Here is a 26,190-nt window from a genome sequence, read left to right as displayed (position 1 = left end):
ATTTTTATGGGTATACTCAAATTTTATTTTGACATGTTTACTTATTTTATCTGAACTGTGATGAAAAAAGAAATTCATGACAATTCCCAAATCACTTCATAGTTCTGGAACATTGCAGGTCATAATCCAGATCATGACAATCCTAAGAGCTTCAGTTAAAAGCACCTGGACTTCTCTTTCTGGTTCTTAAAAATGCTTCACCTCTCATCCAAGAGATGTTCTGGCTAATGGCCTAAGGGTGACCGAAGACTCACATGCTTCGAGGTGTAAATGACTGTCAAACTGTCAGGTCAGGGTCAACGCAAGGTGGCCCGGCTAAGAGAGACTTGACGTTTATGGTAGTGAAACTCTCAAGGGAAATATTTCAAGACTGCTAAGTACCTGATAAGTGGTGTCAAAGACCTCCTTCTCTGCTTCGAGATGGCTGCTCTAGTTGAACATAAACAGCCTCTTGTATTCCTGTCTTAAATCGTTTGTCAGAAGGTGGACTTTGCTGTACTCAAAGGATTATTTCTTATCCTAGGAGTAGGTGAGCAGCTGTCTATTATGTGCATCAGTAGAGCAGTTGTTTAGTCTCTTATGTATAGGTCTTTGCAATCACCGCTGCACTAGATTGAATATTCCTTGTATGTGGGAACTGGTGCTTTATTTTGAAATTCCTTCCTCTTTTTTTGCCTCCTCTCAATCACTTTCCATTCTGAGCTCATCTTTAAATTTTAGACTGCTGTTATTCGGTTTTACTCATCAAAACTTCAAATTCTGTTACCTTTTTAAAAACAGTTCAGCTTGTATGATTTCAAATAAACCCATATTACTAGTGCAACGAAATAGCCAATTTTCCTTTTTAGAATGAACATGCTCTAATTGATGAAAAAGTGTAAGCTTTTAGTGTGCAACTCTGCTTGTGTTCACAAATTTGGTTGCTATTAACGTCCTACACCACACAGCAAAACGCACAAACTCCTGCAAACAGTGCCAATAGACATATCAAATCTACAATAAAATATAAAATAAAAATATGCAAAATACTAGAAAACACTGTTATATAAAAGCCATTACTCTATGATGACTCACATTCTTGTGCTTGATAGTATAATCTCTGATATTCCGCTTCCAGATCTGTAAATCCATCACTGAAAACCAGCTATGCACATCTAGATGTCTGACATCTGTTGCAGTGTTGGTCAAATCAACATCATTTCCAGACTAAATAAGCTAAACTTACCACAGTGATGGCTGATAGGCGTACCGCCATGCTGCTATTTTTGCATCACATCCTTTTAAGAGCATAACAATTCCACAAACTCCAGCAAGACACCATAAAATAAAAGAAAATAGATGGAAGTTTTAAAGGTTTAAAATTAAAATAATATTTATTTTAAAGAAGATTCTGGAGAAAAACACAAGGTTAAGTTGTTATAAATCGGTTTCATCCCATGAGAATAAACAATCACCTCTTGGAGATCTACAAACCAGAACTTTAGACCAATAGTATTATTGTGTGTGGTATTTAAATAACCATTGAATGTGAACTTTAACACTCAAAGTTATTACAGTCTCTCACATTGTGCAATCATTTTAGATTTTTTTTTTAAAGGTGAAGACTACACATGCAGTTAACACCCACTTAAGATTAACTGATTTAAATTAGTGGAATCTATGGCTTCATTGGAAATAAGGGCAAAATACTGAAAGTTCAATGAGGCCTATCAGAGTTGTTTCAGGAGCCTAGAACTATCTGTCAATAAAATCTTTTATAACAAGTGGCCTTCATGTGTACACTTTTACTTTTACCTCGTGGCCTCCAAAGTCTTTGTTCACAAAAGCACACAAAGACTGATCACACAGTTCAGGGCTTATTCGTATTTAACCAACCTAACAAAAACTTAAATTATTTATTAAGTAACACTTTTATTCATACAAAACAACAGAATATATAAAGAAAAGTCACTCTCATGCCTGGGAGTTCTACTATTGCTCAAAAATTGCATTAGCTGAGGAAATGGCATGTTTAGAATAAAAAAAAAAAAAAAAAAGAAGCATACTTGAGTGTTTCACACAACCACACACTCCCTTTGTCCCGTTCTGGCTTCATATACTATGCTGGAGAATGAAACTAAAATACAGAAGTAGTAAAAGTGTTCTCCCCTATAACCTGGGCTAAAAGCTACAAACATAAATAACAAAAGCACATTTGTTTGGCTTTTACATTACACAGCTTCAAGAGTTCATCCAGTGTCCACTTTTTCCTTTATCAGATTCAGAAAGATGAGAACAAAAAAAAAACAAAACAAAACAAAAAAAACAACAACAATGACAACACCAATAACAGTAAATAGAAACAACAGCTTGCTGTGGAGAAAGGAGTGAAAACAGAGGGGATGAAAACTCCTGTGTGTGAGTGTGTGTGTTTGGTTGTTTCTCCATCAGAGCTCACTGGAAGCTTGCTCGCCCTCCTGTTGAAAAGCGTGTAACGTGTCCGTGTTAGATCCCTCCCGCGGGGTGCCGTGTGCTGCTGGATGGGTGCGAGTACTGGCGGCCCGTTGCAGGCAGACAGAGGGGGGGTCTTTAGTCTGTAAAAGTCTCTCTCCTCACTGCAGGAAGGAACAGCTGGGTTGGGAAAGCCAGGAAGTTCATGTTGGGCCACGGTCAGGTCACCACCGTGCGCCACAGACACAACACATTCTCTCTTTTTGTACACACACTCCTGACACCTCTGTGCTCACAAACATGCGCACAGTCAGCCAGACCCAGACACCCCTGCTGGTTTTTAGGTGGTTCGTTCCTCCCCGTCGGTCTCCTGCTTGGTTCTGCGCAGGTTGCTCTTCATCTTCACAAACTCGGGGGTGTTCTCCTGCTCCTCTTCAATTTTCTGCTGCTCCAGTTCCAGCTGCAGGAATGAACACATTACAAAATTTACCTAAAGCAAATATTAAACCACACGTGACAGTCTGCACAATCAAAATAAAGTGATGAGTGATTCAGACACTGTAAAACATTTGCATCCATCTGTGTCGACATGCGTAAGTGTTGCAGTGAAACCTCCATCAATCATTTACCTGCTCTAGTTTCTGTTGCCTCTTCATGAGCTCTATCTCCAGGTCGCTCCTCTTCTTGTGAGCCTCCTGCTCTTCCTTCTGAGCCTTGAGAACTTGCTCCCTCTTTCTCTTCTCCAGGACCTTCTGGAGTTCGGGTTTGTTCTGAGGAGCCAGACCCCTGTGCAGAGGCAATCAGTGACACAGCACGTTACAACAATCAAGCATAATGAGTCACCTCAGATAACACGCTAATGACACCGCAGAGCCCCATTTAGAGCAGATTGGCATCACATTTCATGCATAACAGATGATTATCGTGACCTCTTTGTAGTTTGACATGCAGTTCTGTATTAGATGTTCAGGATTACTAATCGCACTTTGTTACACTTCTAGATCTGCATATATGACTGTTGCCAGCACTGGAACTGATTTTGGAAAAATGGGTTGGAACCATTTGTCTTTTTTACTCCATTTCTTCTTTTCTTCCTTGAAGTTTCGAAAACAATCCCAAAATATCAACCCGTATCTTAAACACCCTGTAAATGCATTCCTCACGTGGCAGCGCTCTTAAGTCACTGGTAGCACAGTGGGATCGTTACACAACTACCTAGCTTTGGGTCACAAAATTCAAAAAGAGGATAGAGAATGTCTTAGCAAAGTGTGAGACAGTCTTGCAAAGGGAAGCAAAAATAGAAAATGTTACGTAATGCTCCAAACCCTTCCAAATTACGATAGAAAAGGGCGGGGGCTGAGGATGAGACAGGGGTATAGGACTACATAAGACACAGGGGAACAGAGATGGGGTTGGAGTCTCTTATAAAAGGCAAAAACCAATAAATGGCAAAGCCCACAAAGGATTAGGGGCACAATAAAGTACCACATATGAAGAAAAAAAAATACGTCAAGACAAGTAAACAGAGTCTGTGCTTGGTCAAAAATCCAATCTCTGTGACCTTCATTACTTCATTTATAAAACCCTATGATCCAGATGGCTTAACTCTCCCTGTGGGTACTGATTTTTTTTTCCTCTCACCGTGACAGCCTGCACAGAAAACACAGTGTGCCCACCTGACTACATTTCAACCACAACAACGCCTTAATTAAATATATTATTAAATTCTGGAGATTGCATAACAAGGCTCGCAATGTTCCAACAAGCAGTGGGAGTTAATGTGCAACAAGACAGTACTTTATCTAGAGTCACTACTGCAGTTAAACGCCGTGCTTTCATGTCAGCGAGGGTCTTATGAAAGCACTTAGAGAGCTGGAGGCTGGGTGAAGATGTGACTGGGTCGGTCTGTTTCCGACACGCCGAAAGGCAGGGAGGAGGTCAAGGTCACTGAAGGCAATAAGACAGGCTATAAAGATGCTTACTCCTGCCTTCTCTCACAGTGGGCAGCGTTTGCATAATCACTGACCCCCTACTCCCCCCTTTACAAATGCACACTGTCTGGTAGACAGGGAGGAATGTATGCTCCGTCTAATAAAATGCTCCACCAGTTTTGTCGGCTGAATTTCTGAAATTCCTCTATGTGTGCGTATGTATATGCGTGTCTCTGTGTGTGTGTGTGTGTGTGTGTGTGTGTGTGTGTGTAGGAGGGTCACTGCAGCTAAGGTAGCAAAGGCAGAGAAAAGGCCCTCAGCCAGAGACTGTTTTGTAATCTTGATTACATAACATGTTTTTTTTTTTCACTTCATACAGCCATCCATCCATGCATCCATCATCCATCCATCCATCCACCCACCTACCCCACCCCTCCCCACTATCATCACTGTGACTAATCCACTCAGCAGGCCAGTCTTTCTATACTTCAGCACATAATACAGAAGTCCAATCAAAACATTTCTTTTACCCCCAAAACCCTGCTAGGCTTGTCTTACAGACTTAAGTCCATCCTCTGTCTGGACGACTGGAAACAATATTTCGCAGCAATGTGGAAACAAAAAAATTCTATTTTTTTCCAATTTCTGCTGTTATTACCATATATTTCTTCCTGGCCTGTTTTCCATCATTCTTTAATGCTCTGTTTTCATCATTACAAAAGTGCCACAATCTTCGGCCTGCAACAGAGCATCGCTGCTGTGATGTAACAGCTGTCAACAGCATGTGTGTTTACATGGCTATTTATAGGTCAGGCACAAAGCTTCCCGCGCTGTATGGTGAGAGCAAATACAAACATTTAGTGTCAAAAGGGCGATCGCGGGTCGCAGTATGCATGTGCATTAACATACCCTGATGGATTCTCACACACACAGACTCAAGGCTGCATTAAATCCTCGGTGGCAGGATCCCGTGTTAATATCAGCACCCAGGCCAGGTTTATCCTGTGCTCTATATGTGTGCGTGACCTTTACATAACCGATTTTTGACAAACTAATGCACTCAAGGTTTTATATAATAGCTCCTATTAAAGATTTATATCCTGAGCTTTACATAATACTGCCGCTGGAGGTTAGTGGGACCAGTGAAGTGACACACCCCAGGAGCATCAGTACAGTCTGCATGGATACAAGAGCAGTTAGTAGAAAGTGGCAGAGTTACTGCATCCTCTATTAGTAGAGATGAAACTAAATTAGCCAGGATCTGGACACTGTCAGCACTGTTTTCCTCCCTCCAATCTGTTTAGATAAGGGGGAACTTGTTATTGCCATAAACAAACAAACAGATGATGACGTTGATCTAGGAAGAGTTGGAACAGCTCAATAAAAGCCAAACCTTTATCATTCCAGTCTTGTACTGCACGTGAGGAAATGTTTTATTGTCATCACAAGACTTGGAACACATCTTTGTTTAACACAGATCTGGTTTGTTCATGTGTCATAAAACGTGATTAGACATCGGGTGGGTCATTATAAAATAAAAATAATCTCAGAAACCCGTGCGCTTATCAGGAAACAGATAAGAGCAGCACAAGGAACAATTATCAAGGGGGACTGAAAGTGTTTTTCTCTTCTCCTCACCTCTTCTGGTTCATGAGCAGCTCTCGGTGCAGGTCCTGGTGGTTGCGGGAGTTCTTGACTGGGTTGATCAGCTTCTTGGGTTTGATGAGCTCATCGCAGTCTCCCTCCAGATAGTCTGGTTCCGCCATGACACTCCTTCCTGGTGACAGTGACAGACCAGGATCACAGCGATCTGAAGGGACAGAGAAATAATGAAGAACACGTTCATTTAAACACTGTTGGGGCATGGGTTTGGATGCAGAAAACAAAGACATGTATTTGTCCCTGAGGTGACAGGAATCTCAGTGTGGGAGGTAAATGTTTTATTTCTTTGAAAATGCAATCCTCTCAAACTCTGATATGAGCATCTGCTTGATCCTCTGGCATCAGCACAGAGTTTTTGGAATGTTCTCTCTAGTGATGAAGAGACCCAGCAGTGGAATTACATAATTGTTCCACAGTGAGTGAAGAGGAGCATTTCATCCTTCTGTCAGATGATGTAAAAATTCAGAAACAAAACAATGAAGAGATGAACCAGGACAGCACAGAGACACACTTTAACACATTCCAACCACATAGGTAGATACTCAAGACTCTACTAATACACAGTTAGCCCAGAGGTTTATTCCACTGTTGTCCGTGACCTCAAAATCACAGCTATTCCAAGTCACGATCGCCAGATGTGGGCACATAACCTTTGGCAATTATACACAGTCAGTAATGACTGAGTTTTCTGCATTTAACTTGTATAAACTAGAAATGCCTACATTACAACAGTTGTAAATACAGGATTTTACCCATCTACATACACATAATTAACGTGTGGAAAGCCCTCATCTTTTCACCTGCTGTAACAAGCATGATAAAACTGAGAAATGGCTAATCAATACCCTTTATTATTTGCACAGTGCATGCCAACACCACAGTGAATCACTTTTATGGCAACTGCTGCTAACCAGTCTGCTTTTCTCAGTAAAAATACTCCATATGAATTTATGGCTTACATGCACTTTATTCCAAGCAGGAAGTTTTAAATGATGAGCAGATAAAACAGTGCAATTAACCACATGAGAAACATAACAACAACTGCCTGCAAAGATATGTATTTCCCTTTAAAACACACATTGTAAGCTGTCAAACAGTTTAGCATGTGACTTTTTTCAGTGTTAAAAATTGGATTAACTCACCCTGCAGATGAGGAAAGACGGGGTATCTGAACATTGTCGCCATCTCTGCTATTTTGATTCGGATTCTTTTTACCCTGGAAAAGCTATTAAAGCACGCTGTCCTGTTTATCAGTGTGCTGCAGATCCGAGCGTAGGAGAGCTGCTTTGTCCTGCACAGCTGTCTGGTACTGAGCTGGTTGGAGTTCAAACTCTGTTTTATAGCCACGCTCACAAACTCTCCCCCTCTCTCTCTCTTTCTCCCTCTGCTCCCTCCCTCACCTGCTCTGTCCCACTCACTGTCAGTCAACACATCTTGCACTTCAGGACCATTTCTCCCCGAATAAGGAAACCAGTGCTTCACACAGTTATTACTTTATGGAATGTTGTGGAATATTTATCTTGTAGGCACAATAATATCAACTTTATGGCACAATGGTAGTTTTAAAATAACAGGGGAGCGGTTTAACAGTCTATCCTTAAATTAACTGGATCTGTTTGCTTCAATATTAGCCAACAAGCTCATGCACCCACAGTCTGAGTCAGATTCATCAACAGTCGTGCCTGTGATTTGGAGGTGTTGCTTGGTTACGGGGCTCTCCTGCCTGTGACTGATAAGGACACACTGATGAAGACTGAAAACGAAGCGTGATGTTTCGGATCTTGAGCGAGCCAATCACCATCAGCTGTACCAAAGATGCATTTCACTGCACGTGCTAGAACACAAGAGCTGGGGGGGGGGAGCCTGTCCTCAGAATCAAAACATGCACCCAAAAGATTGATGGTGTAATGACTTAAAGACCCCACTAGAGGTCGATGTTTATGCATCCCTGAAACCAAACCATGTCAGTTACATAACAAAGAAGCCTAAGATAAACATTGTGTGTTGCTACATGGGGCGCAGAACAAAAAGAGAGAAATGTCACATAATAAAACACCCTTGATGAATATAATAGAATGTGTTGACACAAGGAAAGTACTGCATTCCCTGCTAATCTCAGATTAGTGACCTTTTACAACATTTGCTTGCGAATTCATGCCACAAATCTGTGCTTACAATAAACTCCAAAAACCATCTTGTTAAAGGTTTAGAGTCAAGTTTGAAGAATCTGTCCTTAAAAGCAGGACATTTAACTAGTTCAGTTTAGATGGCAGCAGTGTTTATAAATGTGAGATGGCATAGATGGGCAGAGCAGCTTGGGGCTGTAATGAGTAGCTAAGTGTGAGCCCACACATGCTGCGTACATCAAAGGTGGTTTCTGTTAATGCAGACTAGCAGAGGCAGAGGAACCTACAGACTGGCAGTGTTGTCAAAGTGTCCGTTAGTTTAACACATCTGCTCCCACTTCCTCTGTGGCCCCGGGGGAGAGGGGAAGTAACGTAGGGAGTTCAAAAGGGACCTGGAAACCTCAAATTGGAGCGCTGCTTAAAGCCAGCCTTATCACTGGTAGTTTTACATGCTTTACTTTATGTCCCGTCCGGCCTCACTTAAAAGCTACATAGGAGTATCAGTTCAAGTCCAGCACCTTAGGAGTAATATAGCTAGCCAAGCTAACATATTCCAGCATTGCGCAGATAAGGGCCTGCACTTTGTGTTTCAAGGACTACTGCAGAAGTCCCGCTATTTGTGAGCTTCAGAACTCTAAAAATGTATAAAAGCCACTACAATACATACAATAGATTCCACACATTAATACCTGCACCTCCATTACATCTCCTATTGAACATGTAGGATGTTTGCAGTTCTCTAAGCATGTAGGTCCACAGTTTTTTGGACAACGCTTACTGGTCTTCAAGGAATCCAATTAAAACAGTTTGCTTATTGTGTTTTGGAGACACACCCTCGCTGCAGACACACACACAGATATAATGAGGCTACTTTCCAGCATGTCCAACTGAAAGGCTACAGCATTTAGACAATTCAAGCGTTCAAGGATAAAATACTAAGAAAGTTAGTGAAAACAAAAAAAGGAAAGGGGGAAAACTGGGTCAGAAGGCAGACTAGTAAAGGATAAAAGGAAGTTAACCAAACGCAGCTTCTGTTCATTCTCTCCTTGACTGGGATCTTACTTACTGTGAAATGTCAATTTTTTCAAACTTAGCCGGTTGAAAACAACAGGAAATATCCAATCAACCACTCCTTTTTATCTGTAAACAAATAAAAAGGAGTGCAGGAATCCATTTAGAAACTATACACACATAGTTTTAATAACACAGCTCTGATATCACGCTCACCCACATTCTTTTTTATTGTATTAAAGTGAAATGAAAACATGCATTGTGTTTTTCTGAGTTCTAAAGGAGGAGGTAATTCGTTTAATGTGTTTGCACTAGTGTGCGAAAGTGCACCCCAGGGTGGCAGTTTGCATTAGAACTGATAGAATGACTGATTTTAGAAGGGTAGAGTGGCTGCACTGTGCCAAGTGATTGCGTCTTTGTGGCCAGCTCGCACACTTGCATTTATAATACGGATTTCTCAATTTCCTCCAGGTCGCCGTGGAGATCTGCCATCCCCCATAGTTTATGTAGTTACGCAGCACTAAAGGACAGGACATAAATGATAACAAGCTGACGCCTCAAGTGTCCCAATTAACTTTCAACAACCAAAAAACTGTCCTCAAAAACAACATTAATGTGACTATAATCAGTATTGTTATAGCATGAATGGATCGAAAAGCTCTGTATAATGTGAGAGGTGCAGGAGAAGTTCTTTAAGCTCACTGCATTTGTTTTCCAGCCTGCATCTTCCCTCTCCATGTGTACCCTGCGCACAAATGTACATGTCCATTTATACTTTTTAAAAATATGCCTGAAAAGCTCTTGTTCTGGTCTAACCCAAACAAGAAGGGCATCCATGGAATAGTGATGAGGGATGAAGAGGAGAACAGAAATTGACCAGACAAACAACAGTGGATACTCCAGGAGAGACAAACAATTACAAAATTGTTTCTGACATGAACAAGAAGAAAGAGGAAAATAATAGGCAGATATATCTAGGTTGGGATCAGTGCCAAGGTGGACAGACTGGGTAAAAAAAGAAAAGAAAACACGGAAAGTCATGGAGAAAGGAATAATGACATGATATAGCCTTTCAGGAGTGGCCCTCTTGCTGCTCCAGCCTTGGAGAAAGAGAAAACGAAGGCAAGGAGAGCAGCTGGTGGTCTGCTCTGCCATCTGACCCCACAGTTCTCCTCTAGGATACGAGCACAACCAGAACAGAACAGACCATCCAGAGGAGCTGCACAGGGTGGAGTTGGCCAGTCAGCCATCAATGGTTGTGAACACATGGCTGACCACACCCACTCCATCATCTGTGAGCCAGGATTTGTTTTTCACAGTATCCAGCACAAAGGTACACAGGGGTCACGTTTACAAAAAGGGGATTGATCCACATTATAGCTGATAATGGACACATTTAGCATAAAGAAAGGATGCTGAATTTTGAAAGAGGAGAATCCAAGTGTAGTCATGGTTATATTTCCTGGTGGTTGTATAAAAAATAATACTTTCAATGTGTAACAAGAGAGAACAACTTCATTTTATCTCTCATTTTTCAAGGCCTTTTCTCAGTTGCCATTTTAGGGAAAAAAGAAGATTGAAAGAAAAATATACTGGCAACTTTTACTTTACATGCATGAAGACAAAAAGAAATAAACCAGATCAGCTGGTGTTGAATCAGAGAGATAATACAAATTCACCACCAGAGAAAGACAACTACTGAAACTTAATTTAACATATCAATCTCTGCTCCTACATCCTCTTCTGTGTCCCATATAGTCCTTCTCATTCCCTAGTTTTTGGCCAGATCCTGTCTATTCCACTCACAGATGGGAGGTCCACCCCTCAGGGGAAATTGCGTCATCAATACCCCTTAAGCAACCCCCACACCCCATTCTTTTTCTCTCACACACATACATACGCACTTTCCTCCCCCTTTGCTATGTGTTACAAGCTGGACAGATCCGGGTGTGCATCTCCGAGCCTTTTCCCTTAATGAAGCGGCCATTCAGCCATAAACAGGGGAGGCCCTAATTAAAACACAGAGATAGATGGGCTTTTAACTGACGGTGGAGGGGGAGGGGATGGGGGAGAGCAGAGGGGTGTGTGTAAGTGAGGGAGAGAATGACAGAAAAAAGTAAAGGGGAATCAGAGAGTTTGAGGGTCCAGCAGTGACAATGAGATCGTATCCCTGCAAAGGACCCATGTGCGTACATGTTCATTTACAAGCCTATCCCATGGCAACACATAAATCATGATGGGAAGCACATTCACTCACTTGCACAGACTAGCGCATTCAGGTCAAACAGCCTGCATACCCACTGTGTTTGTTTTCAGTCTTGTACTCTACGTGCGTCTGTAGGCAAAATAGTGTGAGCACAAATTACACTCAGATCCTCTTCAGTAAGTAGTGCATGTAAAAGAAAAAGAGCAATAGGACAGGGCAAAAATGTATTTATCTGTACACGATTCAAACACACAGTTCCACCCTCACCATTTCTCTCAACAGTTTCACTTTAGATGCCAAGTATCTCAAATTTACAGTTAATAAGTAAAGAAGTGGCTGGAAAATGAAGATGTGATGTCATCATTATTCAAGTAGTTTTTGACCACATACACATCAAACATTTATAGCATCTGGCTAAAGACGATTAAAGCATTGAGATGATCTAAAGGGGCAAACAAAGAACGAGAGACTGAGAAGAAAACGGTTCCTCAAAAGTATGCTGGGGAGTTTGGGGGTTGAGATCTGTTTTGTATTTCCTGCCTTGGGGTGGGGGTCTGTTGCGAAGGGGAAGAGGAGCTGGGGAATTCTGGGGGCCTCATCATGTACTGACCTTCGAGAAGCACCCGCCCTGCTCCCACAGTATACGACACAATGATGTCACAAGGGAGATTCGGACGTATGGGAATTTACAATCGGGGTTTTTAGGGTTCATAAAGCGCAGATGCACAAACACGCAGGAAACACCCACAGAAGGAAAGTACAATATGAATCATGTGACAGAGGAACGAGCTGTGAGGCTCTCAGCTATGCAGTATGCGTCTGTTTCAAACACTGAAGTCATTAAGAGAAGACTAGGAGGCTCTATAGACTGTTAAAACGACACTCAAAGTACATATATATATATATATATATATATATATATATATATATATATATATATATATATATATATATATATGTGAATTTGCCAAAAAAAGGCAGTAAGGATGCTACAAAACGGTGTCAAAAAAATCATGAAATATTGTTAAGAGACTGTGTTAAATAATGGCAAATATCTGTAAAATAATACTATTATTAGTGGAATTTTAGGACAACATGCACATTCATAATTTCCTGTAATTTTACTAGATATTATCTGTAATTTAGCAATGAAGGGAAAGTTTGTCAATTAATAGTGAATTATTAAAAATTTAAGTTAAAAACTGCTAGAGAACATTTTTTTCTTTTACAGTGTACTGTATCTGGGCTGGTAAATCTTCCAGTCAGTATATCAGCTGATATTGGTTTGCTGCAGGCAAACTGGTGATGGTGTACATACAGCATAAATGTCCTTGTTATGTTTTAATCATTTTGAAACAGTGTCACTGTTTCAGTTTGCCAACCAGAAAACCACAAAAAAGTTTTTTGCTCAGACCATAAGATAAGCCTCTTTGATATTCCAGTTCTTTAAAAACAAATGCAACTGATTTTGTACTCTATCAATGTTACCTCAATGTTGTGTGTTTAAGAAAAAGCAACAGTGCTAGTCAATATATCACACATAAGCCTGAAAGAAGTCATCACAATCAGCTAGGGATTGTCTGCATTTCAGGGAACTAACCTCTTCAGAAATCAGGGCATTGAATACCAGCTGAAGGCGACAAAGTGGCAAATGGAAGTTTAAACTCTCTCCCCCTCACGTCAAGGCCTTTGCTGTTCAACAGACACTATAATTTCAGATAATTAGCCAAAACAGAGAAACCTTTACAACTCCGCCCCTTGTGTCTATGTTCTACACAACTAACGTCTTTTTTTCTATTATAAAGTGGAATTCACAACACATCACTTTAGCAATGACTACATGCACACTGTTAATTTAATTTTGGGCCTTCATTCAGCCCTGAGATAACCACAGTACTTGCTTCTGCTCAATGACTGATTACAATGGCAGCTTCACTGTTTCCATATCTACCTTTTAAGAGTTGATTGCAGTATGAGCAAACAGCATCTGTTGTATCCTGATGTGATCAGATAAAGCAGCTGTTAAAATGACTGGAGCAACTGACGCCTTCTGTGAAGACGATATTACTCAGAGAGGTACAAATTAATCATGTCTAGCTGTGATCTCTCCCTTAGAACTGAAACATGTTTAGTTTGACAATTTGTGTCCAGCACTGACTAGATTCATTCATGCTCATGCACTGTCCTGTTACCACACGGTATGAGCCCCGGGGTGAGGCAGATTACAGGAAGAATGGGATGGATTGAAAAGGCACAGACGCCACTTTGAGTCACGCTGGGGGAATGTGATGAAACTGCACTGTGATTATTGCTTCGGGCACACAACAGCATGCATATATGGACACACACTCACAGACCTAGACGTATATTCAAACACTGACATCTTTGAGTGAGATACATACGTTTGCACTCTCTGTGCATTTTTCTTTCACAGGTTCAAATCAAAGTGCTGACTCAATTCAGAACACATGTCCTGAATAATTGGTGTGGGGGGGGGGTACAGTTTGGGGTCACACCTGCCAGTCAGATACAAAAGGCTGGTCTATACTCTTCCACAGCTGGCCTCCAACACATGGTCCTGTATGTATATGTATAGACCTGATGAGAACAGGTGGACTGAGACAGATGAAGAGAACACCACATGCTCGGGATGCAGACATATATGCTACACAGACACACCCACAAAAGACTTAAAATTCACAGGACACATGCACATTTCATGTGGCTCCCCTTACTGAGGATGTAAACATGCTCCCATATACTGCACATTTCTCACATACATCAGTTAAATGCAGTCCAACCATCTCTTTTTAGTGGTGTTGAAGCCATATAGTAAAAATGCCGAGACTGTTTTGTCTGGCTAAGCTGTGTGAAGTGCCGTTTAGCCATAAAGGAAGAGTCTTTGTTATGGCTCTGCTGTCTGTTCCAGTTCCAGATTCAAAGCTTTGTGCTTTACTGCTGTTTTTCCCCTCATGGAGCAGAGTCCCGCCCCTCCTCGCCGTCTACTGGCTGAGCCCAGCTGGGATCTCACATCTCATTGGCTGGAGGGCACACCAGGGAGCATTTGGGAGGTTCTCCTTTGTTTACATGCCAGTAGAGAAAACCCCAATAACAACTGTTACCTTGAGCAACCAGACAATCTTCAGTTATCCAGACAGACACACAGGGGTGCACGCTGACTGTGCACACACACATACACACACTCAGATAGCGAGGTAAGCAGGTGTCCAGAAACAGGCCAAATGAAAAGGCTTTGTTCTCTCAGATTCTATGCGTTATGCTCGGCATGACACAAAATACATATGTGCATATTTTTAGTTGGGACAGAATGCAATCATGTGGTTTCATTGTCTGATGGAAGTTTCCAAAGTGAGCATTACATTCTGAAAGCCCAGTTGGCTTCAGGCTGTAATAGAAAGAAGTGGGTCTGTTCTTCTGTGTGTGTTCACGTTTGTGTTAGTAATAAGACAGGATCATATATCTTGATTCTGGCTTACAAAGAACTTAATCCAATACACACAGCTCAGACTCCCAATTTCTCCAGACTTCAGCCTAACAAGCCGCAAGGAGGAAAAGCATTTAGACTCTGTGTTTGTGCACGTGTGCCATCCATCCTCCAAGACTATGTAAAGTGGTCAGCACAGTAATGGTGTTTTATTGTGATTGAAGCTCTGGCTTAACAGCAGGAAAATCAATGGGATTCTCTGAAAAGCCGAGTCTCAGAAGGTGGGTGTGTGTGCACGTCTCTGCTTTAGTCTTTGCTGTGCATACCTTATCCATTATGAGTAAATCAACTTCAGGCCTTGAGATTGCTAAAACAAGCCTCTGCATGTCTCACTTTGGTATGAATTGATCCCCCTCTTCCCTACATAAGCACATGCAGGCACACACTCTCTCCCCGCCATGTATCCCATGCTAGCTCTATATCAGTATACTTCTCAATCACAACACCATGGCAACAAAACCATCACACAGTGTAAACAGATCCCTTGTCCTGTTATAACATTCAGTGATTGCATCACTAGTGTTCATATTGCATCATAATATTTCATACAGCCTGCGTGGAGGGGGGGCAGTAATACGCCAAGAGTCTGAGCAACTGGCAAAACAGATCAACATGCCAAGCAGCTGTCCGATACATTTTATAGAAAACACACAGAAACACGTGTTTCATCAAAGTGTGCTCACTTCTCGTGATGTTAGCGGATGCACAGCTAAAAGCTGTGATATTTTAGAAAAATAACACCAGGGAGGGATGGATATTTTCGAATGAACTGAATTCAATTATGAAGTTTGAGTGAAAAGTAACTAAAATTAGTAAAGCTATAATGGCTTTATGGGATTTTACTACTGGAAACCGCTTAGAAGTTGAATTTAATTTAGTCAATTTAGTGAGCAGATGATGGCCTAAAAAAAAAAAAACTACAAAATGCATCACAACTGCTGTGTAAATTCCTGATTAAATGATTAGATATTTCCTGACTTAGGTCATAACTTTGCCAATTTTCCAAGCAGCTGTTTGCATCGAGACAACGCTAAAGTGTTCAGAAGAAAACATTATGTTCCCTATTGAGGAAAGGAGTGTTATCCTGACATCAAAAATACAAGTATCATGCCGAAACACTGGTAAAACTGAAAACAATACCCAGCCCTAAGGTCACAGCTTCTAGCAGTGGAAAAAGGAAAAAACACATAAAATTCTCCCAGCAGGCTGGAACTGGACAGAGTGGAGATGTGTTTGGTAAAACCATGAGGACTCCACTCTGAGTGCGGAGACCCTCTGAAACGTCTCTTTGTTTACATGGCTCATTACCACGGAAAAGACTTTAAAACACTTCACAAGGTAGTCTTTCACCACCAGCGTGAAGAGCTAGCAGCAGAGCCTGATAGTGAAACACAGTTACAGTGTCTCTCGTGCGATGTGGGTCTTGAGGATCAGTGCACTCTGCTGAGTAATGAAGATTTTGTGCCCACATACAGACCAGCAGGGCTTGTGGGAGACAACAATGTCAACACAGAGGCGGCTGCCAGTTATACCCCTCATGGACACACACACACACACACACACACACACACACACACACACACACACACACACACACACACACACACACACACACACACACACACACACACACACACACACACACACACACACACACACACACAGCTATTCTGACCCAAATACCTTGATTTTCTTGAGGTCATGGATTCTATAATCATACATATGAGAAACGCACCAGAACCACTAATGGACGCCTACCATTATGGGATGGAAAATCAGACATTTCATTCACATATTTAAATTCCTTCGAGTGCAGTAACAGTGGAGCAGACAGCACTTTCGGTCCGTACACACACACACACACACACATTCATATATGCACTCTGACGAACAGTGACAGCATCAGCTCTTACGGGAAACAGAAGACAGGGAGAGACCCAGTAAGAGAGAGAGAGAGAGGGAAGGAGGGGGTTCAAAGATCAGAAAACAGATGTAAATCGTTTAGCTGACTCCCCTCCAAATGACTAACACATGTGCGAGAACTTTCCCCTCCCAACACACACCCACACTGTTGAAAATTGTGCACCTAGATGGCAAAATACACTCATTTAAATCACCTGCTTTTGCCACTTGTATTCTACCTTCAAACACGTCAGATAACCTGGACTTCAGCTACTTCACCTTAAGGCTGCTCTGCTTGTATTTGCCAGGTTTCTATTGCTGCCTCCACCCAGCAAACACACACAGACACACACTCAACCCTGCTGGCTCCAGATTGAGATTTGCCCAGTTTGTTTACCATCTTGTTAAAGTTTGACAGAAAGCAAAAAGCCACTATGAAAAAGAAACAAATCTGTCGACTTACAGACCTGTTGCCGACTTTAAAAAGACAAACATGCACCACTTCACATGACAGTGTGTCCGATGACAGCAGCAGGCCAGTTTGTCAGCTCTGACTAAAGCCATGTGCTTTGACACAGGAGGCTGTTGGTCACACAGAATCTGACTCACTCAGATACACATCATCCACAAAATAAGGTCTCTTTATGGGGTGTTTGTCACACAAATAGGTCACATTTATTACTTCCAGCTTCTGTTATCAGTTAAGAATCTGTTAAGAATCTTGTGTTATGGATTATAAACACAAATATATGATCTTAGCATGAACTACTATTGCTCAAAAACAACAGTGAGTCCAGATGTTAGCAGATCTGATGACAAATGTTGCCAAATTTAACATCATCCGCAAGCATCGCATCTTCTTTAAACGCCACAGAAGCAACAAATAAACATTTTCCTCCACTGTTTATTTTCCCAAGTATAAGCTGCCACAAATAGCATCAATGTGCTGTAAAGAACACCCAAGTGCTGTCTGTACATGCTGAACCTCAACGTGTTTGTTCTCCACTGTCCCGTCGCTTACAGTCATGCGCTGCAACAAAAGGAGACAATGAACCAAGAGTTTGTATTTTGCAATCTCATTCTCTCTCTCCTCGCATCACGATCTTTCACTTTTTTTTTCTTCCAAAACACCCCCAAAAAACCTGCTGCTTCTGCGGCTCAGCTCGGACGGACAATTAAAAGCGTGCTGCTTTTGTTAGTGGAAACAACCCCACGAGAAAAACACACACACACACGAGCTCCAGACGCACACAAACACACACATACACTCACAACAGACACCTACCTCAAAAAGTCGAACCCGAGCCGACTTCTCCAACTCAACTTGTTTAATATTTAAAAATGACAAAGTGGTTCGGGCCACATCGGTGCGTCTCCGGATCACTTCTTCTGTGGAAGCTTGAGGTGTGTCTCCGTGTGGAAACTGTTCAATGGCTGTAGCGCGCACACTCACTCACACACTTGGACTCACACACGTACGCTCAGTCAGGACCCATAGAAAATGTAAATTTGAACTGGGAGGGAGGGGCGCCGTGACGTCACGACGCGGCTCCTCCCCCTCCCCCTCCTTCTGTCTTCACGCTGCAGGAGACCAGAGGGGGGACTCCTCGCGCTCAGGGCGGGGCCTCGGGATGGGGAGAGCGCGCGCACACCCTCACGCACGCGCATGAACAGTGCATCTCCAGAATCAGGAATACTGAAATTGCTTGCGGTTGCTCCCATTGAAAGTCTTGGAAGTTTAAGCAGTATAAAAATTACAAAATAGAAAAAAAAAACATGGAAGGGTGGTAATAATATACCAAGAGTCTGAGCAACTGGCAAAGCAGATCAAAATGCCAAGCAGCTGAATAATACATTTAATAGAAAACACACAGAAACACACGTCATATCTTATATCAGTGGAAAAATGTGATATTTTACATAACACTGAGGAGGGATGGGTATATTCAACCAAACTAAGCTGGTATGTAAAAATTTACTTGGCAATAAAATCTTTTATGATTCTAATTTGATTCTGAATAGAATGGAAAGGCTTGACTGATGGCCAAGGGGAGATTCTGTTGTTCTAAGATACAAATGTACAAAAAAGTGCTGAGCTCGCTGCAGATGGGTCATAAAATATCAGCGTTTACAAGACAAATAAAAACACAGTTTTGTTTATAAATACCGATACAGTGTTGAAAAGAGTAAAAGATTACTGAAAGTAACAAAAGATAGTTCAAAACATAAGTAAAATCAGGAAAGGCTCTCTGATAAAAGTATGTTCTAAGAAGGCTAGACCCCTGGCACAAAGCAAAACACCTCTAATTGAGAATCTCAAAGTGTGCACTGATGCACAGGATACTATTTCGGATTAAGCACTTGTGGTCAATGTTCCCTGTAATTTTTCCTGAGTCTGAGCAAACACACAAACTCCCTGAGCGTCCCTTGGACCACTATGAGCAACATCAGACGTGTGCACTGTGGTCACACCAGCATCGCATCCATTCAAGTTACATGGTTCATTAAAAGAATCAAATTACAGCATTTACATTTCTGTTAAAACACTTTGTCAACAGGAGCCAGTTGAAGGCTGCAGTGATTTTAGTGACACTACAATGTATAAGAGTGAAGTTATTGAATATTTGTCTCTCTTTACTGTTGCAGCGGTTTTGCAAATTGCAGACGGACCCTGTTCACTCCATAGACACCAATGTTATTCCTGTAGCTTGAAAGACAGCTACTTTTGATAAAACTGGGCTTGTAGCACATTGTCTGCCTTGCAACAATGGGAAAGAGGCACCGTTTATGTTTTGACAACCTGTATCTAACGAGTTATTGATGCTGGAAGTCCAAATCTGTGAATATCTTTCCAACTTTACTGAACTTGGGGCCACTACCACCTAAGGAGTGATATATTTAATTTTGAAAAAAGCATTTAGCCATACTTAAAGCTTTAAGTGCTTTATTAACACGGAACTAAAAATTTTGTATTGTTTTATTATCACAGGTTCTGTCTGAAAAGAGGTGGCATCATTTTAAACAGTGAAATCAAACTAACAAAATGTAATGACCAACCAGTGAGTAATACTGGATTCTGCAAAAACATAAACAACTTTTTTTAAAATCTAAATCTTATCTTAACACAGTTAATGTATTAACTTATTTATGTGTGTATGCATGTATTTATTGATTTATTTAGTACTGTTAACATAGAGTTCTGAGTGAATTTTTCTTAAGATAGGCAAAGGCCATTTATTGATTACATATAGGCTGTTAAATGTTTATTAAAAACTAAAAAGCATTTTTAAAAAAAAAAACAACGTAGGCATTTATTGAGTCATTAAAATACTGTAGAGTACAGACCACATCAGCATGATTATAAGCATCCTCTGGTAAATGAACAACCAGATACTGATGTCGCTCACCATATGGACTTCAGGAGATGACTGGGGGATGATAAACTGTGACCTACTGGTTGGGTTCTCTCTGTTCTCATATTTCTTACATGTTTGTCCCCTGACAGCCGGGTCCTAATGTTTTTTGAGCAACACACCATACTATGACTTTTTTACAATGATGGTTCTACTATGAAGCCAGTTTGATATGTTCAGGTGTTCTTTGTGAGAAAACTCAGAGATTTCAGGTATCAGAAGGTGGTTTTCAACTTTCTTTATTAACTTTCTGCTTCAACTTTAAATTAAATTTCCTTCACTAACCCAGCCCTCTGGACTTCCAGGAAGCTGTGTTCCGATTGGCTGTCCAGGTGGCTGCTTGGTGTTATCAGGAACACCTGAGCAGCTTGGTGTTATCAGGAACACCTGAGCAGCTCAGTGTCTTCCTGCTTTATTTAGCTGCAGACAAACATTTCCTCTGCTTCTCTTCACCTGGGTTTGGCTCCATTGCTTCAGTTTGTTCTTTAGGCGTTGGCTTGCAGCTTCCAGCAGTAAAATCGTCTTTAATGTGTTTCTTGATGTGTTTGAGGGCTTTGTACTGGATAGTTGTCTTGGTAAATGTGGTTCTTTAGCCACAGTTAGCACATGGTGCTAATGTGTGCAGTGATTAGTGGATTTGGTGCAGCTGAGTTGTGTCTTTATCTTGGCTGTAGTGAGTCTTTAGAGGTTTTTGGTCAGACACATTCTGTATTCTTGTTTGTGAACCAATACTGGTTGTCTAGAAGGTAAGAGTTCCTGTCCTGATTCTCTGTTTAAAGAGGTTCTCTGGTAGGCTGCAGGAGACTTTAGCGTTTGGGTTGTGCTAGTTTGGTTTTTGTATGGTTTCATTTGGATGACTATCTTGAGGCCCCTCCATGTGGTTTAGTGAGGTTTTCTGCAACAGTTCTACAAAGCAACCTGCAGCAGAAGAGACTTTGAGAGTTTTTAGGAAGTTCTGGAGACCAGACTTTAGAGCAGCAGAAACATTTGTCAGCAGTTTGAGCAAGAGAAGGTGATCTTCAGAGTAGAAATGAGACAGAAACCTTCTTGACCCGTGTGGTGAGGTCCTGTACCAAGAGTTTGAGCAGGTTGTGAAGAGTCTGTAGTTCTTTGGTCTGAAAGAACAAGAAGAGTCGACTCATTAAAGGAGAAAACAGGAGATATCGTTGGCTCTTCTGTCGCTCTGAAGTTAGACTGAATATCAAGTTTATATTTTAAATGATTTCCCATGTGAGCCCAAGAAGACTTCAATAAACTCCCTCCATCCCCTGGACACAACATATTTTACTACCATGTTAAATCTTTTTTTTTTTGTTTGTTTTTTTTTATGTTTTTGAGTTTTAATCCTAGTTTAAGCATAGTTTTTTCTCCTTGCTTGTTTAGTTTTGTCATCTGTGTAAAAGGTGCTAAACAAATAAAGTTGAATTGATAAACTGAATAATTGACTAACTCATGATTGTGACAACAGAAGTATTTTCATTGTGATTTAAGGGTTTATTTCATTTTTAAGGTTGGGGTTAAAATCTTGACAGAAAAAGAAGATTAAAGAAATAAACTACATAACAAAAAGCAATTAAATCAAACGAAAAAAATTAAAACAATAAAACTTTTAAAAAGTTTTATTAATAAAAAGATTTAAGAAATTTAACATGTAATTTTCTAATTAAACATTTAATTTTTTTATTAAATGTTTTGTCTTTTTAAAGGTTTAATAATCTAATTAAATGTTTTGCATTTTTTTTAAATGTTTAATATTCTTGTTTAATTTTATTTTTTAAATGTTTAATTATGGAAAATATTTTATTTGTAATTTTTAATATTTGTATTTTAAAAATTTTCTTTAATTTCATAATGACATGTATTGTATGTTGTTGAATTATCTAATTCAATATTTTGTCTGTTTAATAGAGTTAAACATTAAATACAATTAAATTATATATACATATACCACCTTTTAATGTTTAGTTTTCTTTTTAAATGCTTCATTGTATTTTCTGTTTAATTCCTATTTGAAGTTTTATTGTCCTTAAGATGTAATTTTCTAATTAAACATTTAATTTTTTAATTAAATGTTTTGTCTTTTTAAGGGTTTAATGATCCAATTAAATGTTTTGCATTTTTACAAATGTTTAACATTCTTCTTGTTGAATTGTATTTTTTAAATGTTTAATGATGGAAAATACTTTATCTGTAATTTCTAATATTTGTATTTTAAAAATTTTGTTTAATTTCATAATGACATGTATTGTATCGTGTTGAATTATCTCATTCCATATTTTGTCTGTTTAATAGAGTAAAACATTAAATTACATTAAATTATATTAAACAGACAAAATATGGAATGAGATAATTCAACACGATACAATACATGTCATTATGAAATTAAACAAAATTTTTAAAATACAAATATTAGAAATTACAGATAAAGTATTTTCCATCATTAAACATTTAAAAAATACAATTCAACAAGAAGAATGTTAAACATTTGTAAAAATGCAAAACATTTAATTGGATCATTAAACCCTTAAAAAGACAAAACATGGGTGCCCATATAGCTCAACGGGTTAAGCAGGTGACCCATGTACAGGGGATGGTCCCCAACACAGCGTCCCGGGTTCGAATCCCGCTCGTGGCCCTTTGCTGCAAGTCTTCCCCCGACTCTTCTCCCCTGTTTCTTGTCAGTCTCTCACTACACATATGCAATAAAAGGCCAAAAAAGACAAAACATTTAATCAAAAAATTAAATGTTTAATTAGCAAATTATATCTTAAAGACAATAAAAGTTCAAATAGGAATTACACAGAAAATACAATGAAGGATTTAAAAAGAAAATTAAACATTAAAAGGTGGTAAAACCAGGCATCGCAACAGCAAATTTTGATTTCAGCTGAAAATGTTCGGTATACAGTCTTCAGGGGGGCACTAAAGCCGAGAGGTTTTCAGTAAAATAGAGGTGATTTAGAATGAAAAACATGCATAGAATTACAGAAGACTAGATTGTAATGAATAAGTTAATGAAAAGTTAACTTACTTTTTCTTCAATGTCTCACTGCATTTAGTCCTACAATTTTTATAGTTCTATAGGTCTTTTAACACTATTTACACTGGAGTTCTACACTTGTTTTTGACAACTTTATCTATTTCTAGCACCGATGACTCTTGATCTTTCGATAAAAACCTCATGATTCCACCGAAAACGATCCCAATAGCTCAAAATTCCAACACGAACATGCCGCCATGAATTGTAACAAAAGAATGCATCGAGCAATTTGATTGGTCCAATCATTGACAGCTAACCAATTTCCACCAATTGCAAGGCCTTTTACAATGCAGCAGGAGCTAGACTGGTTCTCTTTGTCTGTTACGCTGCGGGAGAAACGCCGAGTGCTTCTCAAAAACCGGGAGCAAGAGCAACAAAAACATACCTCACTCCCCCTAAAATTTTCTCAACGGATTTGGACGATTCACAGAAATGATCAATTTAAAAATTAAAACGGCGGATTTCCGCGGAACAGCGGAAAATTGCCATGCCTGTAAAACATTTAAAAAGAAAAACCTTAAAGATTTAATCGAAACATTAACAGACTGTCTGAAGGTTCAAACTAACAGAGAACTACTCAAGAACTTAGAAGATATCAGTCCTTGGACTGTCTGGAAGTTCAATCTAACAGAGAACTACTGTGGGACTTAGAAAATTTCAGCCCTCAGACTGTGTGAAAGCTCAGGTCCTGAGGACTCGGGAGGTCTGGAGGCTTGGGAAGTCTTGGAACTGAGGGTTCAACCCTCCAGCACAAAGGCTAAAGTCTAACCTCCTGAGAAAAACGGTCGAGTCAAGACTCAAGTTAAAAAAAACTCGAAAATGGCAAAAAAATAGATGATAAATGCGAAAAAAAAAAAAGGTATCTGAGTGGGTAGCTCACGGGATAAGAAGACAGACTACCAAGTGGAAGGTAGTAGGTTCAAGACCCACCACTGGCATTTTTCTTTGTCAGGATTTTGATAAAAGTTAAGAAGGGTCTGGTCTTGAACCAGCGACCTGCAGCTCTACAGGTAAACCCTTAACTCACTGAGCTACAGATCAGAGGAAAAGAAGTAATTTCGTCGTCCCTTTGGCATCGTAGTTAATAAAGTGACCACATGAGTGGAGCCAAGGCGGAGTCAGGGCGGAGAGTAGACGGGGAGGTGGGTGGCAGCCTCCCCCCTCTACAGACCTGACCGTGAACACCGTCGACACCCACCTGAGGGAGACGCTGCCTAAGATCTCAAGGCTGCTTGGTCGTGGTCTTTCTGGCACGTACTCTTCCAAGATGAGCCGGGAAGTTTAACACTGATGGAATGACACCAGGTCTAAGCCGACAAACTTCCAATTCCTCCTCAACCCATAGTCTCTGGGAAACCTACATGGAGTAAGAAAAGTAGACAGAGAAGTAATTAAGTCTGTACACAACATATTAAAAAGAAATCATGCTAATAAATTAAGTACAAAGAACCGAATTCACCAATATACTGGAGACCAGAGCTATTTAATTTGATAAGTATAACCTTGTTTAGTAACATTTCAATTATTTGAGAGCAGTCCTAAAGAACTGCCTGTAATCCCAATCATAAAATGGGTTTGGAGGAAGAACATATATGGTAATCTGGATACACATGAGTTAGGCTTTATAACTACTATTGGTAGTATTGGTGGTAGTAATAGCAATGTGACTACTTACTACTGCTGCTGATACTGGCACTGCTACTACAACTTGTAATACTATTACAAATGCTGATACTACTTCTACGACTCTAACAGCTGTTTATACTGCTACTGCTGCTTGTACTTTTAGTATTACTACTACTGCTTGTACAACTATACTACAGCTACTATTAATCGTCTGGTATTTGGTTGTCAAGCTGCTAGCTCGCCTTAGTGTTTTGCTAGTGGCTAACTAGTTAGCTCTCATAGACTGGAAGCTCTCAACAAGATTTCATAATGAAAAAAGAGTCAAAAACTATTCTTACCTATGAAAAGTCATTCCAAGTTTCCATGTCTCAATCGTACGACGCAGTGTGTAACTGTATGCAGCACAGTGAGCCGGCATACTTGTTTCCGTTTTCACGCCGTCTACATCAACGGAATGTACTGAAACTTTCCCCCACTAGCTTAGCCTCGCAGTAGCCGCAGCTCAAAGGGGCGTGTCCTATCTACTCATTCATATCTATGAGTACAACGATGGCTGCACATAAGGAAGCCTGACGTTAATTAGCTGCATAAATACCATTATATACAGTCTATGGTAAATACGTATGTGAATCGCATCATTGGCTGCAGCAGCCAGTCACCGGTCACTCACTGACTCACACTGAAAAATAGCACAGAATGAATTGTTACGTGTTTATTTTATTTACAATTTAGGTTGGATTTTTTTTTTTGTGTGCAGCGCAGATTTTCTGTGCGCGGAGACCGTGTCAGCAGTGCGCAATTGCGCACGCGCGCAGCTTAGAGGGAACAGTGCTTGTGAGCAAAAACACTCTGTCAAAGTTGTCATCCACTAAAGCTGATTCTGATGCTGAAGAGGTCAAAAATACAGTGACTGTGACAAGTATTTACCTTCTTAGGAGTTTCCACATTTTTAATGGCTGGTGCTCAAAGTCAAATGGAGATCACTAGCAGTTCAGTGAATTTATCTCAAGTGACTGTGATATAAAGAATGCATATATCTGGAAGGTCCAGTCACTGGTGAATTAATACTCCTGGCTATAACTACACCATAAAATAAAAGAACACACCAAATAACTGTAAATGAGAACTCTATTCTCAAACACACTGAGAGTCAATGTAAACAGGAGTATAACAGGAAATACAGGAGTGTAATTGTGTTCTTGGTTCTGGTTAAAAGAACCTTGCAGCTGAGTTCTGTACAGTCTGGTGCTGATCAATAAATTTTTGGTTCAGGCAGGTAAAAAGCTTTTGTAGCAATCCAAGCGTGATGAAATATAAACATGTAAAATAGTCTGTGTG

General features: G+C 40.2%; 1 protein-coding gene and 1 long non-coding RNA gene across 3 annotated transcripts; both read right to left on the bottom strand.

Annotated features, from left to right (window-relative positions):
• Positions 1-1,345: 1,345 nt before the first annotated feature.
• On the bottom strand, positions 1,346-18,240 carry fam107b (family with sequence similarity 107 member B). Of its 2 annotated transcripts, none has more exons than XM_023291233.3 (4): positions 18,059-18,240; positions 6,000-6,171; positions 3,060-3,216; positions 1,346-2,890 (listed from the first exon to the last, which is right to left on the bottom strand). In XM_023291233.3, the coding sequence occupies exons 2-4, from the start codon at positions 6,125-6,127 to the stop codon at positions 2,771-2,773; spliced, it is 405 nt and encodes a 134-aa protein (XP_023147001.1). In that variant the 5' UTR covers positions 6,128-6,171; positions 18,059-18,240; the 3' UTR covers positions 1,346-2,770. The 2 variants fall into 2 exon arrangements, with proteins under 2 accessions (XP_023147001.1, XP_023147000.1); XM_023291232.3 differs by lacking the exon at positions 18,059-18,240 and adding an exon at positions 7,166-7,337.
• A 2,188-nt stretch (positions 18,241-20,428) lies between these two features.
• On the bottom strand, positions 20,429-25,317 carry LOC129348594 (uncharacterized). Its single transcript, XR_008601190.1, has 3 exons — positions 25,191-25,317; positions 24,425-24,583; positions 20,429-21,301 (listed from the first exon to the last, which is right to left on the bottom strand). It is a non-coding gene; the product is annotated as an uncharacterized LOC129348594 (long non-coding RNA).
• Between the last annotated feature and the right edge of the window lie 873 nt (positions 25,318-26,190).

The sequence above is a fragment of the Amphiprion ocellaris genome, chromosome 3, assembly GCF_022539595.1.
Source record: "Amphiprion ocellaris isolate individual 3 ecotype Okinawa chromosome 3, ASM2253959v1, whole genome shotgun sequence".
Taxonomy (NCBI): domain Eukaryota; kingdom Metazoa; phylum Chordata; class Actinopteri; family Pomacentridae; genus Amphiprion; species Amphiprion ocellaris.
The sequence above is the reverse complement of the archived record's forward strand: the minus strand, read 5'-3'. Positions and strand labels throughout refer to the sequence as shown.

Bases quoted from the DNA above. Each gene is read 5' to 3' on its own strand.
- fam107b (XM_023291232.3), bottom strand. From the start codon at position 7,208: ATGGCGACAATGTTCAGATACCCCGTCTTTCCTCATCTGCAGG. The intron at 6,172-7,165 runs GTGAGTTAATCC...CTGTCCCTTCAG, and splicing joins CGTCTTTCCTCATCTGCAGG to ATCGCTGTGATCCTGGTCTG. The intron at 3,217-5,999 runs GTGAGGAGAAGA...GCCTCTGCACAG, and splicing joins CTGCTCATGAACCAGAAGAG to GGGTCTGGCTCCTCAGAACA.